The sequence below is a fragment of the Talpa europaea genome (genome assembly GCF_964194135.1).
Source record: "Talpa europaea genome assembly, chromosome: 13".
Classification (NCBI taxonomy): domain Eukaryota; kingdom Metazoa; phylum Chordata; class Mammalia; order Eulipotyphla; family Talpidae; genus Talpa; species Talpa europaea.
The window spans coordinates 44,340,675-44,366,071 of NC_140080.1; the positions used below are offsets into that span (position 1 = coordinate 44,340,675).

Consider the following 25,397-nt stretch of genomic DNA (forward strand, 5'->3'; position numbering starts at 1 on the left):
AGGGACTGATAACAAAGATCTACAAAGAACTGACTAAACTCAACAAAAGCAAAGTAAACAACTCAGTCAAAAATTGGGCAGAAGAGCTAAAAAGACACTTCTCCAAAGAGGAAATGCAAATGGCCAACAGGCATATAAAAAAATGTTCAACATCCCTCACAATCAGAGAAATGAAAATCAAAACCAAAACCACAATGAGATACCATCTCACACCAGTGAGAATGGCTCATATCAAAAACCTAGCAACAACAAATGGTGAGGATATGGAGAAAATGGAACTCTCCTACACTACTGGTGAGAATGCAAACTGGTCCATCCACTACGGAAAGCTGTCCTGCTTCAGCTTTTAAATGTTGGGTAAAATAGGAGTTGGAAAAATGAAGTTTTCTGACAGATAAGAATTCCAACCATGTAATTGAAACATTAAGTTAAGACTGGTGGAGGAAACACGGTTACTTTTGGAATGAGATCATATAAGGTAATGGGAAGGGTCTCAATCTGTTAGTACTGTTGGGAGAGTCTAGGCAGAACTTTCATATCTTAAGTTGTCAAAGGTGAGTAATTTAATGGTGTTTTCTTCTATGATAAAACTTCCCAAAAATATAAATTGGGAAAAACTGATAGTTTTTTGTTTGATTTAGCAGATGAAATTTTATGGAATCTCAGTAGAATAGCTCAGACATCTCCATAAAATTTTGCTTTCATCATGGGAAAAGATACTAATGAATTAGACATATTCAGTACTTATCTGATAAATTAGAATTTAATGAAAATAATTTTCTCTTAAGGGCCTCCCCTGGTGGCGCAGCGTTTGAGCGATGGACTGCAAAGGTGAGCGCAGACTCTGCAGCGCCGGTTCAATTCCTGGCCACCAGCGAGGGCCCCACATGGTGCGCAGACCTCTCCTGCCATCCGCTGCTCCCCTCAGCAGCGTATTTCGTCAATCTGCCTGTTCTGTTCCCCGCTCTGGCTCTGGTGAACACTCTCACCCTCCCACGCTTCTGACTATACCCAGTGCTTGTATAAATAAATAAATAAATAAATAAATAAATAAATCTTAAAAAAAAAATTCTCTTAAGAAAAATGTTTAACTTTATCATATATATAAATATAAATGCTGATGTTCTAAAATTATTACTTATTACATCTTAAACATATGATATATTATTGTAGAATACTGTTGGTCAGTTCTAGTTGTTGTTCTGAAACATTTTAAGGTTTATTGTTGAACAAATTTCCTTGCCAACTATGTTATTATCAGATCTATAATTTTGGTTATTTCAAAGTTTTAACATATGCAAAAAAAATTTGGGAGAAATTAACAGGAGCAAACTCAAAATTGAGAGTTCCTCAACACTAATTTGTGTTTCCTTGAATATAATTCTACCATATGTATATGGGAATATATACCCATATACCACACAGCATCTGTATATCTGTGTTCATCACCATAGAAAGGGTAACACAATTGAAAGTGGAGAAATTGATAAAATTTATAATAGTGAATATTGAAGTTATAGAGGTGTGATTTCAAAGCCAAACTCTCCCCCATTCTTTCCCCTGCCTTTTGGCTATATCGCTAAACCTTGGTTCCTGAGTCCCAGAAAAAGGAGAATCAACAATAGATATTTTTTAGTATGCACTGGTATTAATGTGAAACATTGTGAAAATATTTCATGTAAACTTTTACTTTACAATGATAGCTTATTTATAGATTTTAACTCATTTATATTCCAAAAGATCCCAAAATAACACTAAAAAGTGAATGTTTATGTAGACTTAAAAAAGATAATTGATCAAGTCTGTTCAGTTGCTCTGGGAATTGAACCCTGGCAAAATGGTCCTGGGGAATTACACCATGTACCTGTATATTTTACAGGCCTCTAGCAGATGTGCTTTTCAGATGAGGTCATGTTACCCATCTCTAGGGTTTTCAAATCAATGTTTGTTAATCATTTTGGAATCTGGTTCCTGGTCAGACTCTTCTGTGTGGCCATTCAGGCTGGCAAAAGACCATTACACAGGAAGGCCTTATAAGGAAAAGAAGTCATCTTCATGCAAATTTTGTTCAAAACCACTGCACTGCATTTTCTGATTGGACTTAAATTCACTCAGGTATATGGAGTGATATATTGTGTGCATCTACATTTTGACCAAGTGCCCTCATTATGAGTTCTCTTTAAATAATGTATTTAGGGCCTCCTTGGTGGTGCAAGGGGTTGAGACGCAACCTATGAAGCTATACGCAGTCACTGCAGCACGAGTTCTATCCCAGGCCAGGGAGCAACCCACATGGCGCAGCAGACCTCTCCTGTCTCGCCCACTGTTGCCCCAGGCAGTATTTCCCTCGATCTGCCTGTTCTGTTCCCCACTCTGTCTCTGGTGAATCCTCTCACCCTCCATACCTCTGGCCTTACCCCAGTTCTTGTATGAAGAGGGAAGGAAGGAAGGAAGGAAGGAAGGAAGGAAGGAAGGAAGGAAGGAAGGAAGGAAGGAAGGAAGGAAGGAAGGAAGGAAGGAAGGAAGGAAGGAAGGAAGGATTCAGCAAAGATCTTCCTTAGCAACTTTTGAAAGGCCTCTTTATGAGAGGAGGAGGAAGAAACATGTTGGTATTTGTCTCTACTCTTAGTACTCTGTGCACTCTGAACCTAGCCCTCCATTCTCTTTTCCCCAGAACACCACTCATAAAACTGCAAGAGCAATTTGGAGGGACTCTGAGAAGAGTGGTCTGTGTTGAGTCACATACCCCTCATTTGTGGTATGTGTTGATTCTTATGGCATTTGAGCAATAGGTTGTTTGATGAAGGAAAATGATATGGGATGTTGTGCTTTTTTCAGGTTAGTCTCTTTCTTGTATCATCACAGAAAGTGACTAAAGACTTGCTTGATACTTTCATTATTGGATTGTTGCTTTAATTAACTAAACAACAACTGCCAAGGCTGCTATCTGCCCAATTCAGTTGAACCCTTGCCAAGTTCTCTAAATTTTTCTCAGTTTAGCATGACAAATATATACAACCACATTATTCTTAAATTATGGATGATAAAAGGAATGTGAGTTTTACAGAAATATTTCTGAAATATTGCTTGCGCCTTTTTTTAAAATATTAAGATATAGTGTATTATTTTCTTGTATATATAACAGATATATTCTGATATATTTTGATATAAAATTTTTTTACCTTTATATTAATATTATACAGGGCAATGACTGAGCCCATCTCTTCTGCCCAGACCAAAGCAGACACACCAGCTGGAATAAATACTATTATCTCTGAGGGTCATGTCCCCATTCTAATATTTTAATTGGGTCCTACTCACCTGTGCTTTGCAGATTATCACCTGCTTGAGATTACCCTTGAGAAACTGTCAATGAACCATAAGGTCTATGTTCCCAAAGGCAATGATGGTAATGGGACAAATAGGTCAACATTTTTAGATAAAGCTGAACACGATTGCCCTATTTCCACAAACTTAGAATTATGCTTTATTCATCTGAAGCTTTCAAGTTATGCCTGGGTAAGAAAAGTTGATTAAACCATTTTAAGATCTTCATTTATGGAGATTACCAAAAGAAATCTTAAATTATGAATATATAATAATCAAGAGTAAGTATTATTTGGTTGCTTTTTTTTTTTTTAAGATTAATCTGTTTATACAAGCACTGGGGTACAGTCAGAAGTGCGGGAGGGTGAGAGAATTCACCAGAGTCAGAACGGGGAACAAAACAGGCAGAGACGAAATACACTGCTAAGGGGAGCAGCGGGCGGCAGGAGAGGTCTGCAAGCCAGATGGGACCCTCGCCCGGCAGCCAGGGAATGAACCAGCGCTGCAGAGGCTGCGGGCAGCTTCCCAACCCAGCGCTCAGCCGCTGCGCCACTGGGGAGGCCCCGGTTGCTATTTTTCTTAGCATATTTCCTTCTTCCTTCTATCAGATCCACAATCTCAATTTTCTATAATCTTTTACTTCGCTAAGGGATTTATTTTGTCTTAAAAATGCACATGTGCAACTGATTACAACAATCCTATTTTTTTTCCTCTTTGAAATAATACTTTGAAAAAGGTATAGGGCATGTACCTCAGGAAAGGCTTGGCTAATTCTTTTGAGAAAATATCAAGCACAGAGAATTCTTATCAAAATTTCCATAGTCGTTGCTTTAATTTCCATTGTTTCAACAGTTATATCAGAAAATGTGATGGAGTCCTGCTCAATTGCTAAAAATAAACTATAAAAAATAAAAATAAACTATAGCTGATAATTATTTCTTTATACTGTTACTCTATTCAATTTCCTTATTTTTCAAACATTTATTTAACATGTGCTTAGAGAATCCTCAGTTGTTTCAACATAATTTCCAAGGACACTAAGAGGGACATCAATTATAAGGTAAAAAAAAAATCATATAAAAATATCAAAATATATCTGTTATATATACAAGAAAATAATACACTATCTTAATTTAAAAAAAAAAAATCTTGCAAGCAATATTTCAGAAATGGTTCTGTAAAACTCACTTCCCTTTTATCACCCCTAATTTAAGAATGTTTCCATCATCATAGTATGCAAGAATGTTGTCCAGTGACATTCCTTTGAATCATTCCTGTTATTGTTCAAATTGTATATTTTTAAATGTAAATTTGTTTAGAATTCATTTCAAATAAGGTTTAAATATTGTCAAATATGTCAAATAAATTGAAAGGGTAGTTATAAAGCAGTAATCAAATTTCAAATTTTCTTAAATTTTCCATTTTGAATTGTTTCCAGGAAACTCAATTAAAATTCAAAATTCTTAAAGTGAATTAGTTAGGACTCAAACTACAAGTATTTAAAGGGCCTGTGTTACTGACTTTACTGATTTCTGCTTAATTAGATTTTTTTATATTCATGCCTGATAGGTAATGAATGATACAAGATTTGGAATCTAGTTTACAAATTCCATGCTCTCATATTCATGAAACCACATGTATTAATTAAATATAAAATACTGGTTGATAGGTCTTAGTATGTTGACCATTTTAGCAAGGTTGCATATAAAGTGTTATTGATTATATTTTGAAAGTATAAATAGAAAATAGTAAGATAGCAGACATAGTTGTAGATATTACTTCTCTGTGAACAATTACTATTCTTTAATGTTGTCTCTGTGAACAGTTACTGTTATGTAATGTAAATTCACTAAAAATCTGAGAATATTAAATACTCTCTACTTATCCCCAATAAAAAAGTGGTCATCTATTTTAAGTAATTGACTATTATCATTTATCTGTTTTTTCTATATTTCCAAATTTTCTTTATCTAGTTTTTTTCAAATAAATCTTTTTTTTTTTTTAAGATTTATTTATTTATTTATACAAGCACTGGGTACAGTCAGAAGCACGGGAGGGTAAGAGAATTCACCAGAGCCAAAGCAGGGAACAGAACAGGCAGACTGATGAAATACACTGCTGAGGGGAGCAGCGGGCATGGCAGGAGAGGTCTGTGCGCCATGTGGGACCCTCGCCGGTAGCAGTGGCGGGGGATTGAACTGGCACTGCACAGGCTGCGGGCAGCTTCTCAGCCCAGCGCTCAACTGCTGCGCCACCGGAGTAGGCCCTATGTAGTTTTTTTTATATATGTTTCTTAAATCATGGGTTCATAAAAGATTAAGTTGTCCCCAATGTTTATTAAAAAAAAAAAAAAGACAATAAAAACTGAGTGCTATTCCTGGCAGGTAGTTTCTCCATATCATGAATGATCAGTTTGCATATTACTGGAATCAGGAAATTCCCTGAAATAAAATGAATCTCTCATGTTCACCTTTTAGCCTTGACCACAGTCACCCTTGAATCTTTTAAAATTTTTGATGCAAAGTATTATACAATTCCTTATTTTAAATGACATCATATGAAAATCAAAAGCTTTCTCCATTTACCACTTAATCATTCAAAGAAGATTTTCTTTTTATACAATCCCTTGCTGTTTCTGGAATTTGGGAATATTCTTATTTATACTTACAACTATGTCTGCATCTTTTACAGCTATTTAGTCTTTGTTTTATTTTTAACACTCACACATTTTTTTCACTTGCAAATTTTCCCCTTAGAATTTGAATTCCTTACATTGCAGATGGTTTTGGTTTAGACTGCGCCTAAAATTTTTCAAAAATGTAGTATATCATTATTCTGTCGAAATCTTTCAGGTTCATAGAGAAAACTCATTTTGCTTATTGGCGTGATCTCAGGGCAATGTAACAATAAAATCTTTCATGTTTTTTCTTATTTCATTCTTAAACATGAATTCTGCTTAAGACCCTTTAATCTAAAGTGTAGTCAAACTTAATTTTGCCACAAACAAAAGTATGCATTAATTAATTTCAATCAACTCAAGCCACTAGGAGCTGGTTATATAAATAAAATTAGAAAATACATTTAGATTCAGAAATGGACTAGAAAAACCAGTGAGCCAAGCGGATTCCCTGTGGGAGCTTGTAATTATGTGGCAAGATACTACAGAGGGCAAACATTTGCAAAGGCAAAAGAAAGAACCCATTAAGATGTGCACAAGCTGTTATTGGTAAAAGCCATTTCAGAAGTGGTATAATATATAGTGCTAAAATCTGTAATAGGAATTACAGATAGCATTTTAAAATAAATGATCATGATTAAAGTGGAAATAAAGAAAAAGTGAAGCAAAATACCAATAAGGCCAAGACAAATCATATTATAGGCTTAAGAATATAGGGAAATTAGTAGAATGCTATGATTTAAGACACCAGTGAGGAGGGGAATTGACACCAATTGAAATTGAATGGAAGTAAGAACAAAGATATCATTTAGTCAAATACACTTAAGAAATTTGAATTGGTTTTTGCCTATGGAATGATGGAATGTAGAAATGATAGAATAAAACATAAAAGGGCATATTTCAAAAACAATCAAATTCTTAATAAGAATTATTAAGATTTTGAGACTTTTTTTAAGATTTATTTATTTATGCATACAAGAGCTAGAGTACAGGCCAGAGATGCGGGAAGTGAAAAGATTCACCAGAGACAGAGTGGGGAACAGAACAGGCAGACTGACTGAAATACACTGCTGAGGGGAGCAGCAGGAGAGACAGGAGAGATCTGCTGCACCATGTGGGTTGCTCCCTTACAGGCCAGGGATTGAACTAGTGCTGCAGAGGCTTTGATTGTTTCATAGTGCAGTTCTTAACCCCTTGTGCCACCAGGGAGGCCCTAAAATTTTGAGACTGTTAAAGAAAGTTACTTAAATAATGATGTGTACATGCAGCAAAACAGATTTTTTTTTAAGTTCATTGAGAAAAATATTGAAATTACTTGAGATACTTATTGAGTAAAAAATTCATAGAAAAATTATGAATATGCAAGTTGAATGAAACCAGAAAAAGCAGAGATTGTCCATAAATAAGGATTTTTCTCATGGAATCTGTAAAATGAAAACAGTGGAAAGATGATTCAGTCAAGAGTGAGAAAAACATGAAATAGAATTGATCCATGAAAGAGGTTTTAAATTTCTTATATTCTAACAGAAGATAAAGGAAAATATAATATTACATGAGGATAATCCAGCATCCCTGAAAGACATTGTAAATATCATGAAGCATCTGTGCAGAGAAGAATTCTAGAGGAATCAAAGGAGACCAGTATGAAAATTTAAATAAAACACAGTTCTTCTAATAAGTTAGTGTTAGGTTGAGACACAGATTTTATACTTAAATGTCTTTAAAAAGTAACAATTTACTTGATGTTTTTAAGGTCAATCTTCAATAGTTAATTGTTCATGTTAATATAGATATTTAAATACTTAAAAGTTGTTGATAACATTTTCCATATAGCAAATATGTCTATATTTTGCGTAAGTAAAAACATGACATGGTCATTTGAAAATGGTGGCATCTGTGATAATCAGATACAGAAGAGGAAATTAAGTAAAAGGATATTTGAAGAAAGGAAAGTAAAATGATAATGTTAGAGAGAAATAAGGCAAAAAATAAAAGAATTATGATTAGAATCTGAAACTTCCATATAATTTTTATGGATAGCAATATGTATGTGTTATCAGTATCAAAATTAATAGTAACTTTATTTTTTATATTTTCATTTTTTGAAATAATTTTGCTTTGAAGAAAAATTTTATGTTTTTAAGACATGAAAATTTTTATGTACATAGGGAGGTGATACATGCAGTCAAACTAATTAACATATTTATTTCTAACCTTATTTGGTGTATTATGCAAGCACCCAAAATATATTCTCTTAACAAATTCCGTGTACTAACTATAACATTAGTTATAATAATAATTCTGTACATTATAGTTACAAATTTATACATCCTACATAGCTTCAATTTTTTTTTTCCTTTAGCAATATCTTTCCACTTTTCTAACTAACTGCCCTTAGTAATGCTCACTCTACTCTTTGCATCTTCTACTCAGTATTTTTAGATTACACATACACATGAGTTCATGCAGTTTCTATTTTCTTTCTATCTGATTTTTTTCATCTAACATAATATGCTCCTTTCATCTAACATAATATCCTATATATATGTGTGTGTGTGTGTGTGTGTGATATCAAATTTTTATATATTCATCTATTAATGGATAATTGAGTGTTATTTCCAAATTGTGACTTCAATGTACATGAGAATGCATATAGTTCTTCAAAATGCTGATTTCATTTTTTTTGTATATATAGAGAACATGGATTGTGTAATCCAATTTGTTTAGCTTGTGAGAAATCTCTCTGTATTGTTTTCCATGTGTCTATAGCAATTTACATCCCTAACAATGCACCAAGTTTCCCTTTTCACTACATCATCAGCAGTAGTTGTTACCTTTAAGAAAAAAAAAAAAAGTAGTTGTCGCGAATTCTGAGATATGATATCTCATTGGGTGTTTATTTATATATCATTTTTGTCTATGTTGAAGACATTTTCATATGGCATTGGACCATTTGTAAATATTCTTTGTAATATTATCTATTCAGAGTCTTACTTGTTAATCAAATTGCTTCTTTTAAGATTTGTTTATTTATGCATAGAAGAACTGGAGTACAGGCCAGAGGTGTGGGGGATGAAAGGATTCACCAGAGACAGAGTGGGAAACAGAACAGGCAGACTGACTGAAACACACTCCAGAGGGGAGCAGCAGTAGAGTCAGGAGAGGTCTGCTGCAACATGTGGGTGGATCCCTGGCTGGGGATCTAACTGGTTGCAGAAAGCTTCATAGCTTGTCTTTTGGATATCTTCATGGCTTGGCTTTTAAACCCTTGCACCACCAGGGAGGAGCCTCAAATTGTTTATTTGTTACTTTGTTACTTCTTTGGAGTTATATGAATTCCTTATGTAATTTATTATTTCTTTGGTTTTCTATTTCTCTTTTTTTAAAAGATTTATTTATGTATACAAGAGCTGGGGCACAGGTCAGAGATGCAGAGGGTCAGAGGATCCACCAGAGACAGAGTGGGGAATAGAACAGGCAGACTGACTGAAATACACTGCTGAGGGGAGCAGCGGGCGAGACAGGTGAGGTCTGCCTCGCCATGTGGGTTTTTTCCTGGCCAGCTGGGATCTAACTCATGCTGCAGAGGCTGTGGATTGCTTCATAATGCAGTGCTTAACCCCTTGCGCCACCAGGGAGGCCCTCAAATATATTTCAATATGCATGAAAACATGTCATACAACTCCTGAGAAAACTGAACAACACTACATTTAGATGTCATTCTAATTAAGAAATATTAAGTATAGTATGTATATCCACTCTAAATTATATTATATGTAATTCTTACATATTACACACTGATATTTTTTAAAAAAATATAACTATATGTGTGTTTGTGTGTATATATATATATATATATATATATATATAGAGAGAGAGAGAGAGAGAGAGAGAGAGAATAGTAAGGATAGCATTAAATATGGGACTCCCTGGTGGTGCAAGGGGTTAAAACACAACCTATGAAGCTGTCTGCAGCCTCTGAAGCATGAATTCCATCCCAGACCAGGGAGCTACCCACATGGCACAGACCTCTACTACCTTGCCCACTGCTCCCCTCAGCAGTGAATTTAAGTCAGTCTGCCTGTTCTTTTTTTTTTTTTTTTTAATTTTTTTTAATTTTTTTTTATAGAGGCATGTTTTTATTTATTTATTTGTTTGTTTGTTTGTTTGTTTATACATGCACTGGGTACAGTCAGAAGCGCAGGAGGGTGAGAGAATTCACAAGAGCCAGAGCGGGGAGCAGAGCAGGCAGAAGGACCGAAGTACACTGCTGAGGGGAGCAGCGGGCGGCAGGAGAGGTCTGCGCGCCATGTGGGACCCTCCTCCAGTGGCCTGCGCGCCATGTGGGACCCTCCTCCAGTGGCCGGGGAGCAGCCGGGGATCGAACTGGTGCCGCAGAGGCCGCGGGCAGCTTCCCAACCCAGCACTCAACCGCTGTGCCACTGGGGAGGCCCCAGTCTGCCTGTTCTTATCATCATTCTGTCTCTGATGAACGCTCTCACCCCCTGCACCTCTGGCCTGTACCCCAGTTCTTGTATGCATAAATAAATAAATCTTTAAAAAAAGAATAGTAATAAATATCATAATAAATCCTGTGGACTTATTATGATATCATAATATATTGTATTATGATATCATAAATTTATGATGATAATTATCATAATAAATCCCATGGGCTTATGATATTGAGAAAAGTAAAAGCTTTGTGTATCCTAACCAGATAATGGAATAGGAGAACCACACCCTTAGCACATTACTATGTAACTACACAATAAAGGTAATAAGTTGAGAAGATGAAAATGGTTAAACTAATGGGAGTACACTTCATATTCAAAAAGACTAATACTATAAAATTTGAGGAAATATTTTCAAATAATATATTTAAGGTACTTTCATTAATTACTTTCATGAATCATGTCTTTCGTGGTTTATCCTTTTTGTTTTCCAGGTCAAACTCTATTTCCAGAAAATGATAAATTCCACCATGGTGACTGAATTTCTTCTTGTGGGCTTTACTGATAAATGGGAACTAAAGTGCCTGAACTCCATGTTATTCCTGCTGATGTACTTGGCCACCCTGATGGGGAATCTTCTCATCATAACTGCTACCACACTCGACCAGAATCTTCACACACCCATGTACTTCTTCCTCAGAAATATGTCCATCTTGGACATGTGTTACATTTCTGTCACTGTCCCGAATGCTTGTGTCAACTCTCTCACTGACAACAGAGTCATTTCTGTGGCTGGCTGTGCTACTCAGATCTTCATGGTCATTTATTGTGCATATGTGGAGCTTCTGTTCTTCACCATCATGGCCCATGACCGTTATGTGGCCATTTGCCAACCTCTCCACTACCCAGTCATAATGAGCCACCGATTCTGTGTCTGGACAACACTGGCCTCCCTGTTCAGTGGTCTCCTCTATGCAGGCGCACACACTGGCAACACATTTCGCCTCTCTTTTTGTCAGTCCAACGTGGTCCATCAGTTCTTCTGTGATGTTCCCCCAGTGCTTCAGCTCTCTTGCTCTGACACATCTAGCAATGAGCTCTTAATAATTGTCTCTGCTATGGGTGTTTGTGGTGGCTGTTTTATCTATATCACCATGTCATACGTTCGCATACTTTCCACTGTGAATAAGTTTTCAAGTAGAGAGCGAGGGAAGGCCTTTTCCACATGTGTCCCTCACATCCTTGTGGTGACTGTCTTCCTCACTTCTATCACTTATGTGTATCTAAGACCCTCGGAAAACACTGAGACAGTCCAGGACATGATTCTTTCTGTATTTTATACCATAGTTCCTCCATTCTTGAATCCTATCATTTACAGTCTTAGAAACAAACAGGTAAAGGAAGCTGTAAGGAAAACACTATTAAGAAAGTTCTACTCATGAAAATAATAAATATCTATTTCATGTTTTCCTAATTTTTCAAGATTTACCCCGAATGAGCCTATGTAAATTTTTATTGTTTGGGATTGAAACTTGTATGAAATTCTTTTAGATTTTAGAGATCAGACTGAACATTGACAATTATGATATTGCCTGAAATTTGTCTCAATGTATAAACACTTTGTTCTTTATTCTTTTCATTTATTGTGTACTAAATAAAATTAGCAACTTCTATTATAAATAGATACAATTCAAGAAATGTGGTATCAGTTTTCTTCATGATTCATAAAGAATTAACAATGCCACTAATGTTGCAAATAAATCCTTATAACTTAAAATAACAAGATAAATACCAGGCTGTATTTTTTAAATTAATGAAATACAAAATTTATCTATAAAGAATTATTTTAATTATATAAATTTATTTGTAGAAATTTAAAATAATTTCACTCAGATGATAGCTCATGACATATATTAAATTATATCTAACGCATATTTACAAAGAGAAAAAAATTGACAAAATGAGTCTAAAATTCTTTAATTTTATTCCCTTTATTTGCATGACTTAATTTTTTCATGCAATATGGGATTGAAAATGGCCAAAACCGGGGCCTTCCTGGTGGCGCAAGGGGTTAAGACACAACCTATGAAGCTATGCAGCCAGTGCAGCACGAGTTCAATCCCCAGCCCGCCAGGAAACAACCCACATGGCGCAGCAGACCTCTACTGACTCGCCCCCTGCTCTCCTCAGCAGTGTATTTCAGTCTGGCTGTTCTGCTGCCCACTCTGTCTCTGGTGAATCCTCTCACCCCCACACCTCTGGCCTGTACCCCAGTTCTTGTATGCATAAATAAATAAATCTTTAAAAAAAGAAAAAAAGAAAATGGCCAAAACTACCTTTATTTATTTTTTTTCTATTTTAGCAATAGGAAGAAATGATTTATTTTTAAGCAATAAGCCCTCTGAATTTTCAAAGTTCAATGTCCTTTTCTTTCCCCTCAGATAAGATGCTATTTATTTGTTTTTATGAATATAGAATTATGTATAACAGGGCCTCCCCTGGTGGCGTAGGCTGTTGAGCGCCACACTGTGAAGCTGTCCTCAGCCTCTGCAGCGCCGGTTTGATCCTGGCCTGCCGGCGAGGGTCCCACAAGGCAACGCAGACCTCTCCTGTTGTGCCCGCCGCTCTTCTCAGCTGTGTATTTCATCAGTCTGCCTGGTCTGTTCCACACTCTGTCTCTGGTGAATCTTCTCACCCTCCTGCACATCTAGTCTGTACCCTGGTTATTGTATAAATAAATAAAATCTGTAAAAAAAAAAAAAAGAATTATGTATAACAATTTTAAAATGATGGCTCCTAATTTTGGGCCTTATTATTAATTATTATTAACTCAAATTTATTTTGGTTCATTTTGCAACATGACATGAAGCTCTATCTGGTGGTGTTTCTAGTGTTTTCGTAAATATTTTTTTATGTTGGAAGGGCACTAACGTTTTGTGAAAACCTAATACATTTTGTTTTCCAAAGTATATAATCAGTCAACAGTATTTTTTAAGCAAATAATAAAAAAAAGAAACAGAATATTAGGTTTTCTGTTTTTGATTTTGCTTCTTAAATGTGGTAAATATTTTTAATCTAAATTTGCTATGTTAGACCTCCCGGGTGGTGCAGTGGGTTGTGTACAGCTCTGTAAATCTGTCAGCAGCCTCGGCAGTGCGAGTTCAAGTCCCTGCCAGCCAAGAGATACTCACATGGTGTGGCAGACTTCTCCTGTTTCCCCCGCTGATCACCTCAGCAGTGTTTTCATTTGTAGGCCTGTTCTGCTCCCCGCTTTGTCTCTGGTGAATTTTCTCACCCTCCTGTGTCTCTGGCTTATACCCAAGTTCTTGCATAAATAAATAAATCTTGGGCCTCCCTGGTGGCAAAGGGTAAAGCACTACACTATGAAGCAATCCATAGCCTTTGCAGCATGAGTTCGATCCCCAGTTGGCCAGAGAGAAACCTACATGACGAAGCAGACCTCTCCTGTCTCGCTTGCTTCTCCCCTCAGCAGTGTATTACAGTCAGTCTGCCTGTTCTGTTCCCCACTCTGTCTCTGGTAGATTATCTCACCCCCAAATCTCTGGCCTGTACCCCAGCTCTTGTATGCATAAATAAATAATTCTTAAATAAATAAATAAATCTTAAAAAAATAAATAAATTTGCCATCTTAACCTTTTTAATTATAAACTCAATAATCAAAATCAATTCCACACTGTTGCAAATTTCCAGAATTATATTCAGCTAATAAAACTGAAACTATCCCAAATTACCCTTACCCCCAATCACTGGCAACTGCTGGTATAGACTGTCACTCAATTTTTGTAAGACTCTTTAAAATAGTTTTAGGTATATAGAAAAACTGAGAGGAATATACATAGAGTACCCACATAAATCAAGCCTGATATAGGCTTAATTCCTATTATCAACACTCTTATCACAGTGGTACCATTGCTACAATTGATGTCATAAAATAATCACTCAAAGTGCACAGTTTATGCTATGTTTCACTCTCCTTGTTGCATACACAATTGGTCCAGACTAGTTACATGTATCAACCAGATCTGTTTGTAATGATATCTGGAGAAAGTTCAATGCCAAAAATCTACCTTGTGCGCCTATTCATCCCTGTCTCCACATTTCCCCTCAACTTCTGAAAATGCATTGCTGGCAGTGTCATTTTCAATTTAAAGTCATCAGTTAGGTCCATTATGAATGAAAAGATATAAAAACAGTTGCAACTACACCAAACTAAAAAGCTTATGTACATCTAAAGAGGCAGCAGTCAAAATGAACAGACACCCTTCTGAATGGGAGAAAGTATTTGCACACCATGCATCAGATAAGGGACTGATACAGAATATTTTCAAAGAGCTTACAGAATTTAAGAATAACAATGAAAAGACAAAGCTAACAGGTTATGTTCTTGGGGTACTCTTTCTTGCAGCCTCTGTTCTTTGGTTGAGGATAAACTCTGTGCCTTAAGTTTACATAAGAGGTCACAGACAAGGTTGAATATTGGCCATACTAACATGTATAGAAAGCTGTGTTGGAGGTTTACATCACAATTTAGATTCCAGAATTGTAGGAGTCTTTCTGTCATGGTTCTTCCCATACCCTGGTAACTGGTACAGACTTGTTACTGGCCCAAACTAATTTAGAATTAAAATTCAATAGGTTGCTCCAGTGTCCGTAACATTGATGAAACTGCCTCCCATGGTGAGAGTTATCTGGAGATCCATGGGGTTTTGTAAGCCTTTCAGATTGAGCATAGTTTCTGGTTGAAGGGAGGCTCTCTCTGCTTCATTTGAGGCCCCATTCTGGACTACCACGTGTCTCCCACCAGCTTCTTGACTAGACTCCTTGTACTTTGCTTGACTCCTTGCTTGACTTCTTGACTCCTTGTTTTTTGACTCCTTGTACTTTGCCTAAGTTTTATCTTGTGACTCTTGTATGAATATTTATTCTTATTTATTCTCATTTTTTCTCACTCCCTTTTCTCCTTTCTTGCTTCTGACCTGGTATATCTGTAATTACAATATTTCACTTGCTGCAATGAGCACACTTACTCCTCCTTAAATATTCGCATTTCCTACTCCCGCTCCATGTACCTTCTCTTTTCCTTCTAAATCTTATCCTTTCTTTTCTCTCCATAAATACTGTTGGTGGTATATGCATCCTTTATTTTCTTGCGATGTTAAATATAAAGTCAATAATTACCAATTGTGAAGGTCTCATGTCTGTGGTATCTTCTACCTTGGTTAATTTTTTCCTTATATCTAAGTGCTTTGCCCAATTAATATTATGTTAATTGTTCAAGCACTCTGGAATGTCTGGATTCATGTCTGTGTAAATTATGATAAGTTTGAATAAGCCTTTCAAGACTCAGACAGATCATCATAGTCTTTTGTTGAAACTCTAGCATCTTATCAGAACTATTTCGCTTAAGCGTTCCCTTTCTTAGTCCTGTTAAAAGTCCTTGTTTTACTGTTCTAGTCTTTTTGTCCCAACAGAGTTGGGGTGTCAATTTGGATCTACCATTGGGACAGCCCCTTCCAGTTCTCGGTTTCTGGATCCTCCTGGTAGATATGATAAGCCTCCACATTAATTTTTCCTAAAACATACTCTGCCTATCCAATATTAACATTGTATATACTATAGTATATAAATCCGCATATAGGTTGAAGGGAGGCAAAATTAGAAGTAATGAAATCATCTATCTTTTGAGAATATGCCATTATGGAGGGATTAAATTTTTCTATTTCCGAAGGTGAGCTGTGGATTATTGGGTATATGCCCATGAATGTTTTCCCTGTTCTTTCAATCAAATCTTTGGGGATTGACAGAGGGATATATCTTTTCCCTATCTTTCATATCTCCTTTTGCCAATTTGGGTGTCTTGTGTATTATTAGAAGGGGAAGTTATTCATTCCGATCCTGCAGTGAGAAATTTGGAGCATCTACAGACTCCCCAGCAGGGTCAGTGCACATTTGAATGATGTTACACACTGTGGTCATAAGTGTAAGAGGAAGGTTGTTGCCCAATTTTTGCCATCAAATGGGAATCTGACTCTTCCAAATCTAATTTTTTGAGGACCTACCTGATCTTAAAAGGAAAAAAAAAAAAAAACTGCTATTGCACAATTTCATGGTAGTTCAATGATACATCAACAGATCATTTTCCATCTGACTCATTTTGCAATCCTCATGAAGACCAAAAAAAAAAAAAAAGACACAATAGTGGCAACAGCAATAAAAAGAAGAAAGGTTGATAATAAAAAGGACAAAAAAAAAAGACTAAATCAAAGTTTGAACTGAGCTGATTAAAATGCACATTAAGAAAAATCTCATTGCAATTCACGTATGAGCATGTAGATATAAATAGCTATTGCATATTTCAAAGAACAATTTCCTAATGTTTGATGAGGGTCACTGCAGAGATACATGAACTGGTGATATGAATGCAGGATATGGCTACAGATATTATCATTAAATAATGTAACCCTCATAGAGTGTTGGTGGAATGTAGAAGGGTTCAATCCTATGGCAGTATGGTCGTTTTCCAAAATATTAACTATTCAATGCTTTGTATATGTAATTTTCTATTTTGATTCTTTATGGTCAGAAAATTTAGTTTGTATGACTTTGATCTTCATTAATTTATTGATATATGTGTCATGAAACAATATGTAGTCAATTCTGGAGTATGTCTCATATGACTTGAGAAAACATTCTCATTTTAGGGGGTTCAAGCCTTTTCTAGGTTTAGTAAAATGTCCTCTATTATTTCTCTAAATATGTTTTATGTTCATTTCTCTCCCTTCTCCCTCTGGTATTTTTTTTTAATTAAGTCAATGCATTTATTTTCCTATATCATTGTTTATTTTTGTACAGTATTTGATTTCTCCTCTCAGTTGTAGTCCCCATAGTTTTCCCAACACATCACACATGATCCATCATCATAGTCCCTTGTGCTCTTCCCTACCCCATTTTGCCCCATTTCCTTCCCTCTCTCCTGCTGTGTGACTCACATCTATGGTCAGCTTGCAAGTTTTGTCTTTTACTTGAACTTTTTGTTCAATTTCTCTATATTACACATGTATGTGAAACCATCTGATATGTATCTTTTTCCTTCTGAATTATTTCACTTAGCATGATACCTTCCAGCTGCATCCATGCACACACCACAACTTTTTGATCCATTTGCCTGTTTGGGGCATTTGGATTGTTTCCATATCTTGGTTTTTGCAAATAGAGATGTGATAAACACAAGAGTGCAATTTTCCTTTCAAATTAGTGTTTTTGTGTTCTTTGGGTAGATTACTAGGAGTAGAACCATTGAGTCATATGATAGATCCAATTTCACTATTCTGAGGAAACTCCCTACAACTTACCATAGTTTTACATTTACAGTTTACATTTCCACCAGCAGTGTGAGCTCATTTTTGTACACATCCTCTCCAGCATTTATTTCCTATTATTATTATTATTATTATTATTATATTATTATTTTAATGTGGCCCATCTTACTGGTGTCAGATGGTATCTCATTGTGGTTTTGATTTGCATTTCCCTGATAACTACTGATATTGAAGATTTTTTCATATGCTTATTGGCCATTGGAGAAGTTTGCATTTCTTCTTTTTACCTCTTGTGTTCATATTTTGACTGGGTTGTTTATTTTTTTGCAGTTGTGTAAGTCTTCATAGGTCTTTGAAATCTGTCCTTAATTAGTTGTACAGTATGCAAATATTTTCTCCCATTCAGTAGGATGTCTCTCCATTTTGGTTATTGTCACTTTTTTTGTATAGATGTTTTTTTTTTTTTTATTTTGATGTGTTCCAGCTACCTGTCATCTATTCTGTTCTCTTTACTTTTTGAGCTGATTCCTCAAAGTTGTTTCTAAGATTTATGTCATGGAGTGTTTTGATTATGTTCGGTTTTATATGTTTTCTGGTGTCAGGTCTTACATTCAAGTTTTTTATCCATTTTGAGTTGATTTTTGTGTACAGTGTGAGGCAGTAATCTAGTTTCCCATTATTCTTTTTAATATTTTTTATGATTTATTTTTGCATGTAAGAACTGGGGTGTAGGCCGGAGGTGTGGGAAGTGAGTGGATTCAGCAGAGACAATGTGGGGAGCAGGACAGGTGAATCTACTTAAATCCACTTAAAGGGAACAGTCAGTGAGACAGCTATGTGGGTCAGCTCCTTGGCCAGGAGTCGATCTTAGTTTGCAGTAGTGATAGCACTGAGACTTGACCCCTATGCCCCCTAGTGTCCCACTACTCTTATGTTTCCTTTCTGGAGTCATATAATTCTTAGTGTTTCTTGATTTTTTTCCCCTCCATCTCTCTCTTTCCTGTTCTATCCAGCCCTTGTTTATTCACTCATTCAAATTCAATTATCTGTTCTTTTTTCGGTTTATGTTATTTCCATAATTTTCATCTGAATTTTGCATGTCTCTCTTTCCCTTTGAATATCCCAAATTTCCATTGTTTTATTTTGAGCATCAATTTCATTGTTCTGTTTTTTAAATTTTATTTCTAAGAACATTCACTCATTTTTATTAGCAGTGTTCTTCAATTTCTTTGAATTTATTTATTATGACAATATTAATCTCTGCATTTGATGGGAAAAACAGATCTTCCATGGTTTTGTAGTGGAGTTTTAGAAAACTGTTCTCTCTGTGTGTTGTATGATTCTCCTGAGGGCTCATGTATCCAATGTCTAAGGGTTTTCTTTCTCCTCATCATTTTCTTTAGGACCCTGCTGCTGTAGATGGGGCTTTGCTGAGGGTGGCTCCTCTCCCCTAACATAGGAGAGCTTACCTATTGTGGAAGTGGCTTTGGGTAGTCACATAGCCTACAGTGTCACTCCCTCCTACCTCAGTGGTGATCAGGGTCTCACTAATCCAGATGGGTTGTGATGGGGTCTGGGTGGAAGGTAGCAAAGCTTTGGTAAGCTCTGAAGTCACATTTTATATCTCTACATCATAGGCAAAAGTATAAATCAAGGTTGCCCTGATTTAATAAAACCAGAGATCGATTATGTTCCTTAATTACATTAGTTCCTTCATTTAACAATTTATTTATTTATTTATTTATACAAGCACAGAGTACAGTCAGAAGCGCGGGAGGGTGAAAGAATTCACCAGAGGCAGAGCGGAGAGTAGAACAGGCAGACTGACGAAGTACAGTGCTGAGGGGAACAGGAGAGTTCTGCGCGCCATGTGGGACCCTCACCCAGTGGCCCGGGATCGAACCGGTGTTGAAGAATCTGCGGGCAGCTTCGCAATCCAGCGCTCAACCGTTGCGCCACCAGGGAGGCCCTAACAATATATTTTTTAAATATTTATTTATTTATTTATACAAGCACTGGGTACAGTCAGAAGCGTGGGAGGGTGAGAGAATAAACCAGAGCCAGAGCCAGGAACAGAACAGGCAGAGTGACAAAATACACTGTTGAGGGGAGCAGCAGGCGCGGCAGGAGAGGTTTGTGTGCCATGCAGGACCCTTGCTGGAGGCCGGGAATCAAACCAGCGCTGCAGAGGGTGCTGCAGGCAGCTTCATAGCCCAGCGCTCAGCTGTTGCACCACCAGGGGAGGCCCCATTTAACAATAATTTACAAACATGTGCAGGTAAAAATATTTCCATCTGTCAAACTTTTGTCAACACTTTTTTTTTTTTTTAAATAGGGCCCTATTCACTTATGGTCTGAAATTCATTAATTTCATGAAATTAACCTTAGAGAAGCAGCTCTCACTGGATAGTGAGGACTGAGTTCCCAGGGGCTTTGTGGTGATATCATGGGTGCTCATATTTTTAGATAAAATAGAACATGATTGACTTGTTTATATAATATAAAAATGATTCCTTGTTCTTCTGAAGATATTCTCAAAAACTTGTCTGAAGAGAAATTCTGTTCAAACCATTTTCAAAATTTGCTGTGCAGATACTAAAAAGAGAATCGTCATTCTGTCCAAGGTAAGAACATATTATACACTATGTGTACTTTGTGGTTAGAACATAACTGCAATGACCTGACATCTTTTTTCTGTGGGACAATTAATCATTTCGTTAAAAGAAATATTCAGCAAGCAAAGGAGTATTGGAAGAAAATAGTGAGCACAAAGAAACTTATCAAGTATTTTATAATTATAATTGCAAATGACACAGCAATGATATAATTGAGGATTGTATAGTCCTATCATTATAAAAAATTAAAAATGGTTGTTAATTGTTTCTATATTCTGTAACAAATTTTTCGATTTTTTTTCCTACTCAAATGACTTTTACTTACCTAAACTTGGAAAATGCATGCAATTGTATATAGAATAGCCAGATGACAAATGATATTAATAGTGGGCTATAAAATATAATATTAAAAATGAAATTAGATACATGCATATATACACACATATCTATTTAATACAGATGCATGTTAAATAAAATAATTTATATATTTTATGTATTCATTGCGCTATAATGAATTATCCAATATCAGCTAGTTGTCCTAATCATTAGTCTTTTGTCTTTTTCAATCATTTCTATATTTTTATGCTGACGGTGAATATGTGTGTGTACACTTGGTTCATGTATGTGAATATACACAAAATAGTTGGAACTATTTTTAATAACATTTTGAATTATGGGAAGTAATAAAATTTATTTCTCAAAATTCATTTCTCAAAAACCTATAAATAACTCTTTTAAAAAAAAAAAGACCAGGTGTAAGTTAGACTGTACTTATTTGTAATATATAAATAAAGGTGCTCTTTTACAAATTTACTATAAACCACTATTGCACATTTTCTTATTTAAAAAATTTCAAAAGTGCATTAAAAGTGTTACCATGCTACATTAACTAATTTTATTGTAGTTCACTAGCAGTCATTTTTCATATTTCTGACAGGAGAAATATACTAATTTCTTCTTATAAGTATCACTCTTAGCTTTCATGTATACTTAATCTTTGTTTTGTTTTCATGTCCTTCATATTGTCTTGAATAGAAGCATTTCAATAAGCATGTACTATAAATTACAACAAAGTTGGTTCTGGATATGAGCCACAATAAAATATTAATATCAAAATTTCCAAAATATGTAAATAATGTTTTTTTATTTTAATACTTTTATGCACTAAAACATTTTTTTTTTTTATTGATGGTCATGTCTGGAGTTCTAACTTTGAATTATATTGTCTACAGTATTTTTCATTATGTTTTACATTTGTCTTTGACTTGAAACTCCATAATCCAAAATTTCCCTTTAAGACTACTAACTGAAATGAAAAAAAAAAAAAAAACCTAAATATAATTTGTTAGAAACATAAAGACAAAAGCAAATAGTCATTAAATGTAATAATACAATTACAACATTAATTAATTCAAACTAATTAGAGAATAATGTACTTAATTATGTTGGAGAGAAATTTATAGATGACTTAGTGTAAAGTGCAATTGTCTGCATTGGTACTATGTTAGTTTCAAAGTTTTAAACACATGTCATATATTGCATTTAAGATTTTGGGGAAGGTTTAAAGTGTTGCAGATATTCCAACAGGGATTTTTTTGTATGATCTGTTTCTCCCTTAATTTATCATATTTAGTTGTTCTTATTTTTATGTTTTCTCTTCATTGGAATTAAGCCCCTAAAATAACCATAACATGATTTCCTACTCCCACAAATATCTCAATTTAATTTTGACTGGTTGTGAGTAATCAATATATTTTTGAAAGATTAAGATGTTACCCTATCATAGGGTTAGCATGAGTTTTTTTTTTTAATTTTAGACATACATATGACTATATATATATTTATGATTATGTGTGTGATTCTATAATACATATGATTATATAATGTATATAATGTAATGATGGTGTCATGTATGATACAATTATTTCTATGTAGGAGAATAAAGAATATGAATTCTGAATCTCTCTGGTAGCCTAGAGGTTAAGTCTCAGGTCTACCATAGCAATGGCTCACCATGATAGCCTGAGTTCCATCCCAAGAGAGAGCTAATACACATGGCACAGCAGACCTCTCCGGTGTTGTTTTCTGCTCCTCTTAGCAGTGTATTTCAGTAGATATGCCTACTCTGCTCCACCTGTGTCTCTGGTAAATCCTTTCACACTCCCACATCTCTGGCTTATACCCCAGTTTTTCTATGCAAAAACAGATAAATAAAATCTTTAAAAAATAGAATATGCGTTGTGAGCCAGCTTTATTAACAGATGTTTTATTAACTAACATGCACATAGTAATTTAACTGTAGGTAAAAGAAAAATAAATTATATGTGGTCTAAAATTAAATCCAAGGAGTTTACACTTATATGAGGGCAATAAACGCACAATTCATTTTAATGAAATGTAATATTTTGTATTTTATTTATTTTTTTAAAGATTTATTTATTTATTTGTTTGTTTGTTTGTTTGTTTATTTATACAAGCATTGGGTACAGTCAGAAGCACGGGAAGGTAAGAGAATTTACCAGAGCTAGAGCGGGGAGCAGAACAGGAAGACCGCTGAAGGGAGCAGCAGGCGGCACGAGAGGTCTGTGCACCATGTGGGCCCCTACCCCGAAGCCCGGGGATCGAACCGGCGCTGCAGAGGCTGTGGGCAGCTTCTCAGCCCAGCCTCCGGGGAGACGCAATATTTTGTATTTTAAACAAAAATACAATCAGAATGATATATTTGAAATTATCAAGAAGATTTCATAGCAAAACGTTTATAGTAACTGGTAAATCATAATGGAAGATGATATTATGCATAAAGATGAAAAAGGAAGCCCATTATCAAAAAAATACAATTTTTAGATTCAGTCTGAGAATGAGGAGTTTACTCAGTAAGAACCTCTAATTTGTATAGGGAAAGGGTGCAGAAAAAATAACACAGACTTTTCAAAAATCAATTGAATTTTGTATATTCATTGTGAAAAGTAAGGTACAAAAATTCCATTAATAGGTTGGGCTACTCACTAATGAAAAATTTGAAAAAACGTGAAATTCCAGGGCCTCCCCTGGTGGCACAGCGGTTGAGCGCTGGGCTGTGAAGTTGCCCACCGCAGCCTCTGCAGTGCCGGTTCCATCCCCAGCCACCAGCTAGGGTCCCACATGGCGCGCAGACCTTTCCTGCCATGCCTGTTGCTCCCTTCAGCAGTGTACTTCGGTCCTTCTGCCTGTTCTGCTCCCCGTTCTGGCTCTGGTGAATTCTCTTACCCTCCTGTGCTTCTGACTGTACCCAGTGCTTGTATAAATAAATAAATAAATCTTTAAAAAAAATGAAATTCCATAAACATTCTAAAAAATATGATTGGAAAGTAGCATTCTTGCAGAGATTTTGATAAAGGTGAGATGTAGAAGGCAAAAATGTTGGCAAGGAAATTATGTTGAAGAGGAAATATTTCAGACTTTTAAGTATTTAATTGACAAAATCTTTTTCAGATGTGTTACAATCAATAAGACCAAAATTTGTTATTAGGATTTACAGATAATACTTTTTAAATGAACGGGAATGAACATAGGGAAATAGTAAATAAGGAGAGATGTCAAAGGAATAAGAACATTTTAAAGACAGATGAATATTGAACATTATGCAAATAAAATCAATGAGTAAAAAACTATGGAAAAGTAGAAGATTAGAGAAAAATAAACAGTCTCATTAAAAAGCAGGAAGAGGCCTAGCAGGCTCCACAGACAGGACATCCCTGCCACTCACTGAAGACCCATCCATATTAGTCTTCCTGATAAAAGCACCATCTATTTGAAAAATAGAAGTGCTTCACTCTTAGTTTTAGAAAGCAAATAATAATGAGATGGAAAAAAAAAAAAGAAAACACAACAAAACAACACAACAAATGGCAACCTGAGTTTTCGGGGGGATAATACACCACAGTGAGAGAACAAATCTCCAGGACCAAATCACAACGACATAGAAGATCTGTTCTTCGTATCAAATACAGAGTAAAAATTTCCATCATAAGGACATACAAAGAAATTGGAGAAAATACAAAAAGCTAATCAAAGATATGTAAGAAATCTCAGAAAAACATTTAGGAAGATTCTTTTCCCTCCAAATTTATTGATATCTATAAAACAAACGTGTATGTATCTAAATACACATATGACACTTTGATGTTTAAAAACATTGTAAGGGCCTCCCCTGTGGCCTAGTTGGTTGAGCAAAGCACTGTGAATCTGTCTGCAGCCTCTGAAGCACTGGTTCGATTCCCAGCTGGCCAATAAGAAACCCACATGGTGTGGCAGACCTCTTCTGTCTCACGCACTGCTTACCTCAGCAGTATCTTCAGTCTATCTGCCTGTTCTGTTCCCCACTCTGTCTCTGGTGAATTCTCTCACTCTCCTGTGTCACTGACATGTACCCCAATTCTTGTATAAATAAACCTTTAAAAAATAAAAACAATGTCAAACCACACTACAATCAGTTTAATTAGTAGAAACATTGGCATGGAGGGAATTTTTGCAAAAATTGTAATAAATTGCTGGAAAATATAGCGGAAAAATTAAATAGAGCTGCCCCAGGGTCAGTGATTTCACACATAAGAATCATTAAATATGAGATTTGAGAAGATATTAGTCTTAGGTTGCCAAAAGCTTTTAATAAACATGTTTGAAATATGTTTAATTAATTTTGATACATTTTTACAGTAAACTGTTCATGGAAATAGTGGCTGAATATTATTATGGTATGGGTGTTTCTGTACATTAAAACATATCAAATACATTAGAATTTGCATTGCTATCATTAGATATGGTGATGTAATAAATGTGGCAACCATAATAGTCAACTACAGTGAATTTAAAAAACAGTTCCTGAGAAAGTAATTTGTTAGGAGGAAGAGGAGGGGGATTAACAAGTGGGTTATACATTTTGTAGAAAACATGCTTGTTGTTATTACTGGTGGCAAATTATGAGATATTGTAAAAATTAAACTGA

At 35.4% G+C, this 25,397-nt stretch overlaps 1 protein-coding gene across 1 annotated transcript; it reads left to right on the forward strand.

Annotated features, from left to right (window-relative positions):
• Positions 1 to 10,973: 10,973 nt before the first annotated feature.
• LOC311183407 (olfactory receptor 14C36-like) lies at positions 10,974 to 11,900 on the forward strand (the record flags this gene model as incomplete). The annotated part of the gene is made up of 1 exon (XM_084252759.1): positions 10,974 to 11,900. One exon carries the CDS (start codon positions 10,974 to 10,976, stop codon positions 11,898 to 11,900), a length of 927 nt encoding a protein of 308 aa, XP_084108885.1.
• Positions 11,901 to 25,397: the final 13,497 nt, after the last annotated feature.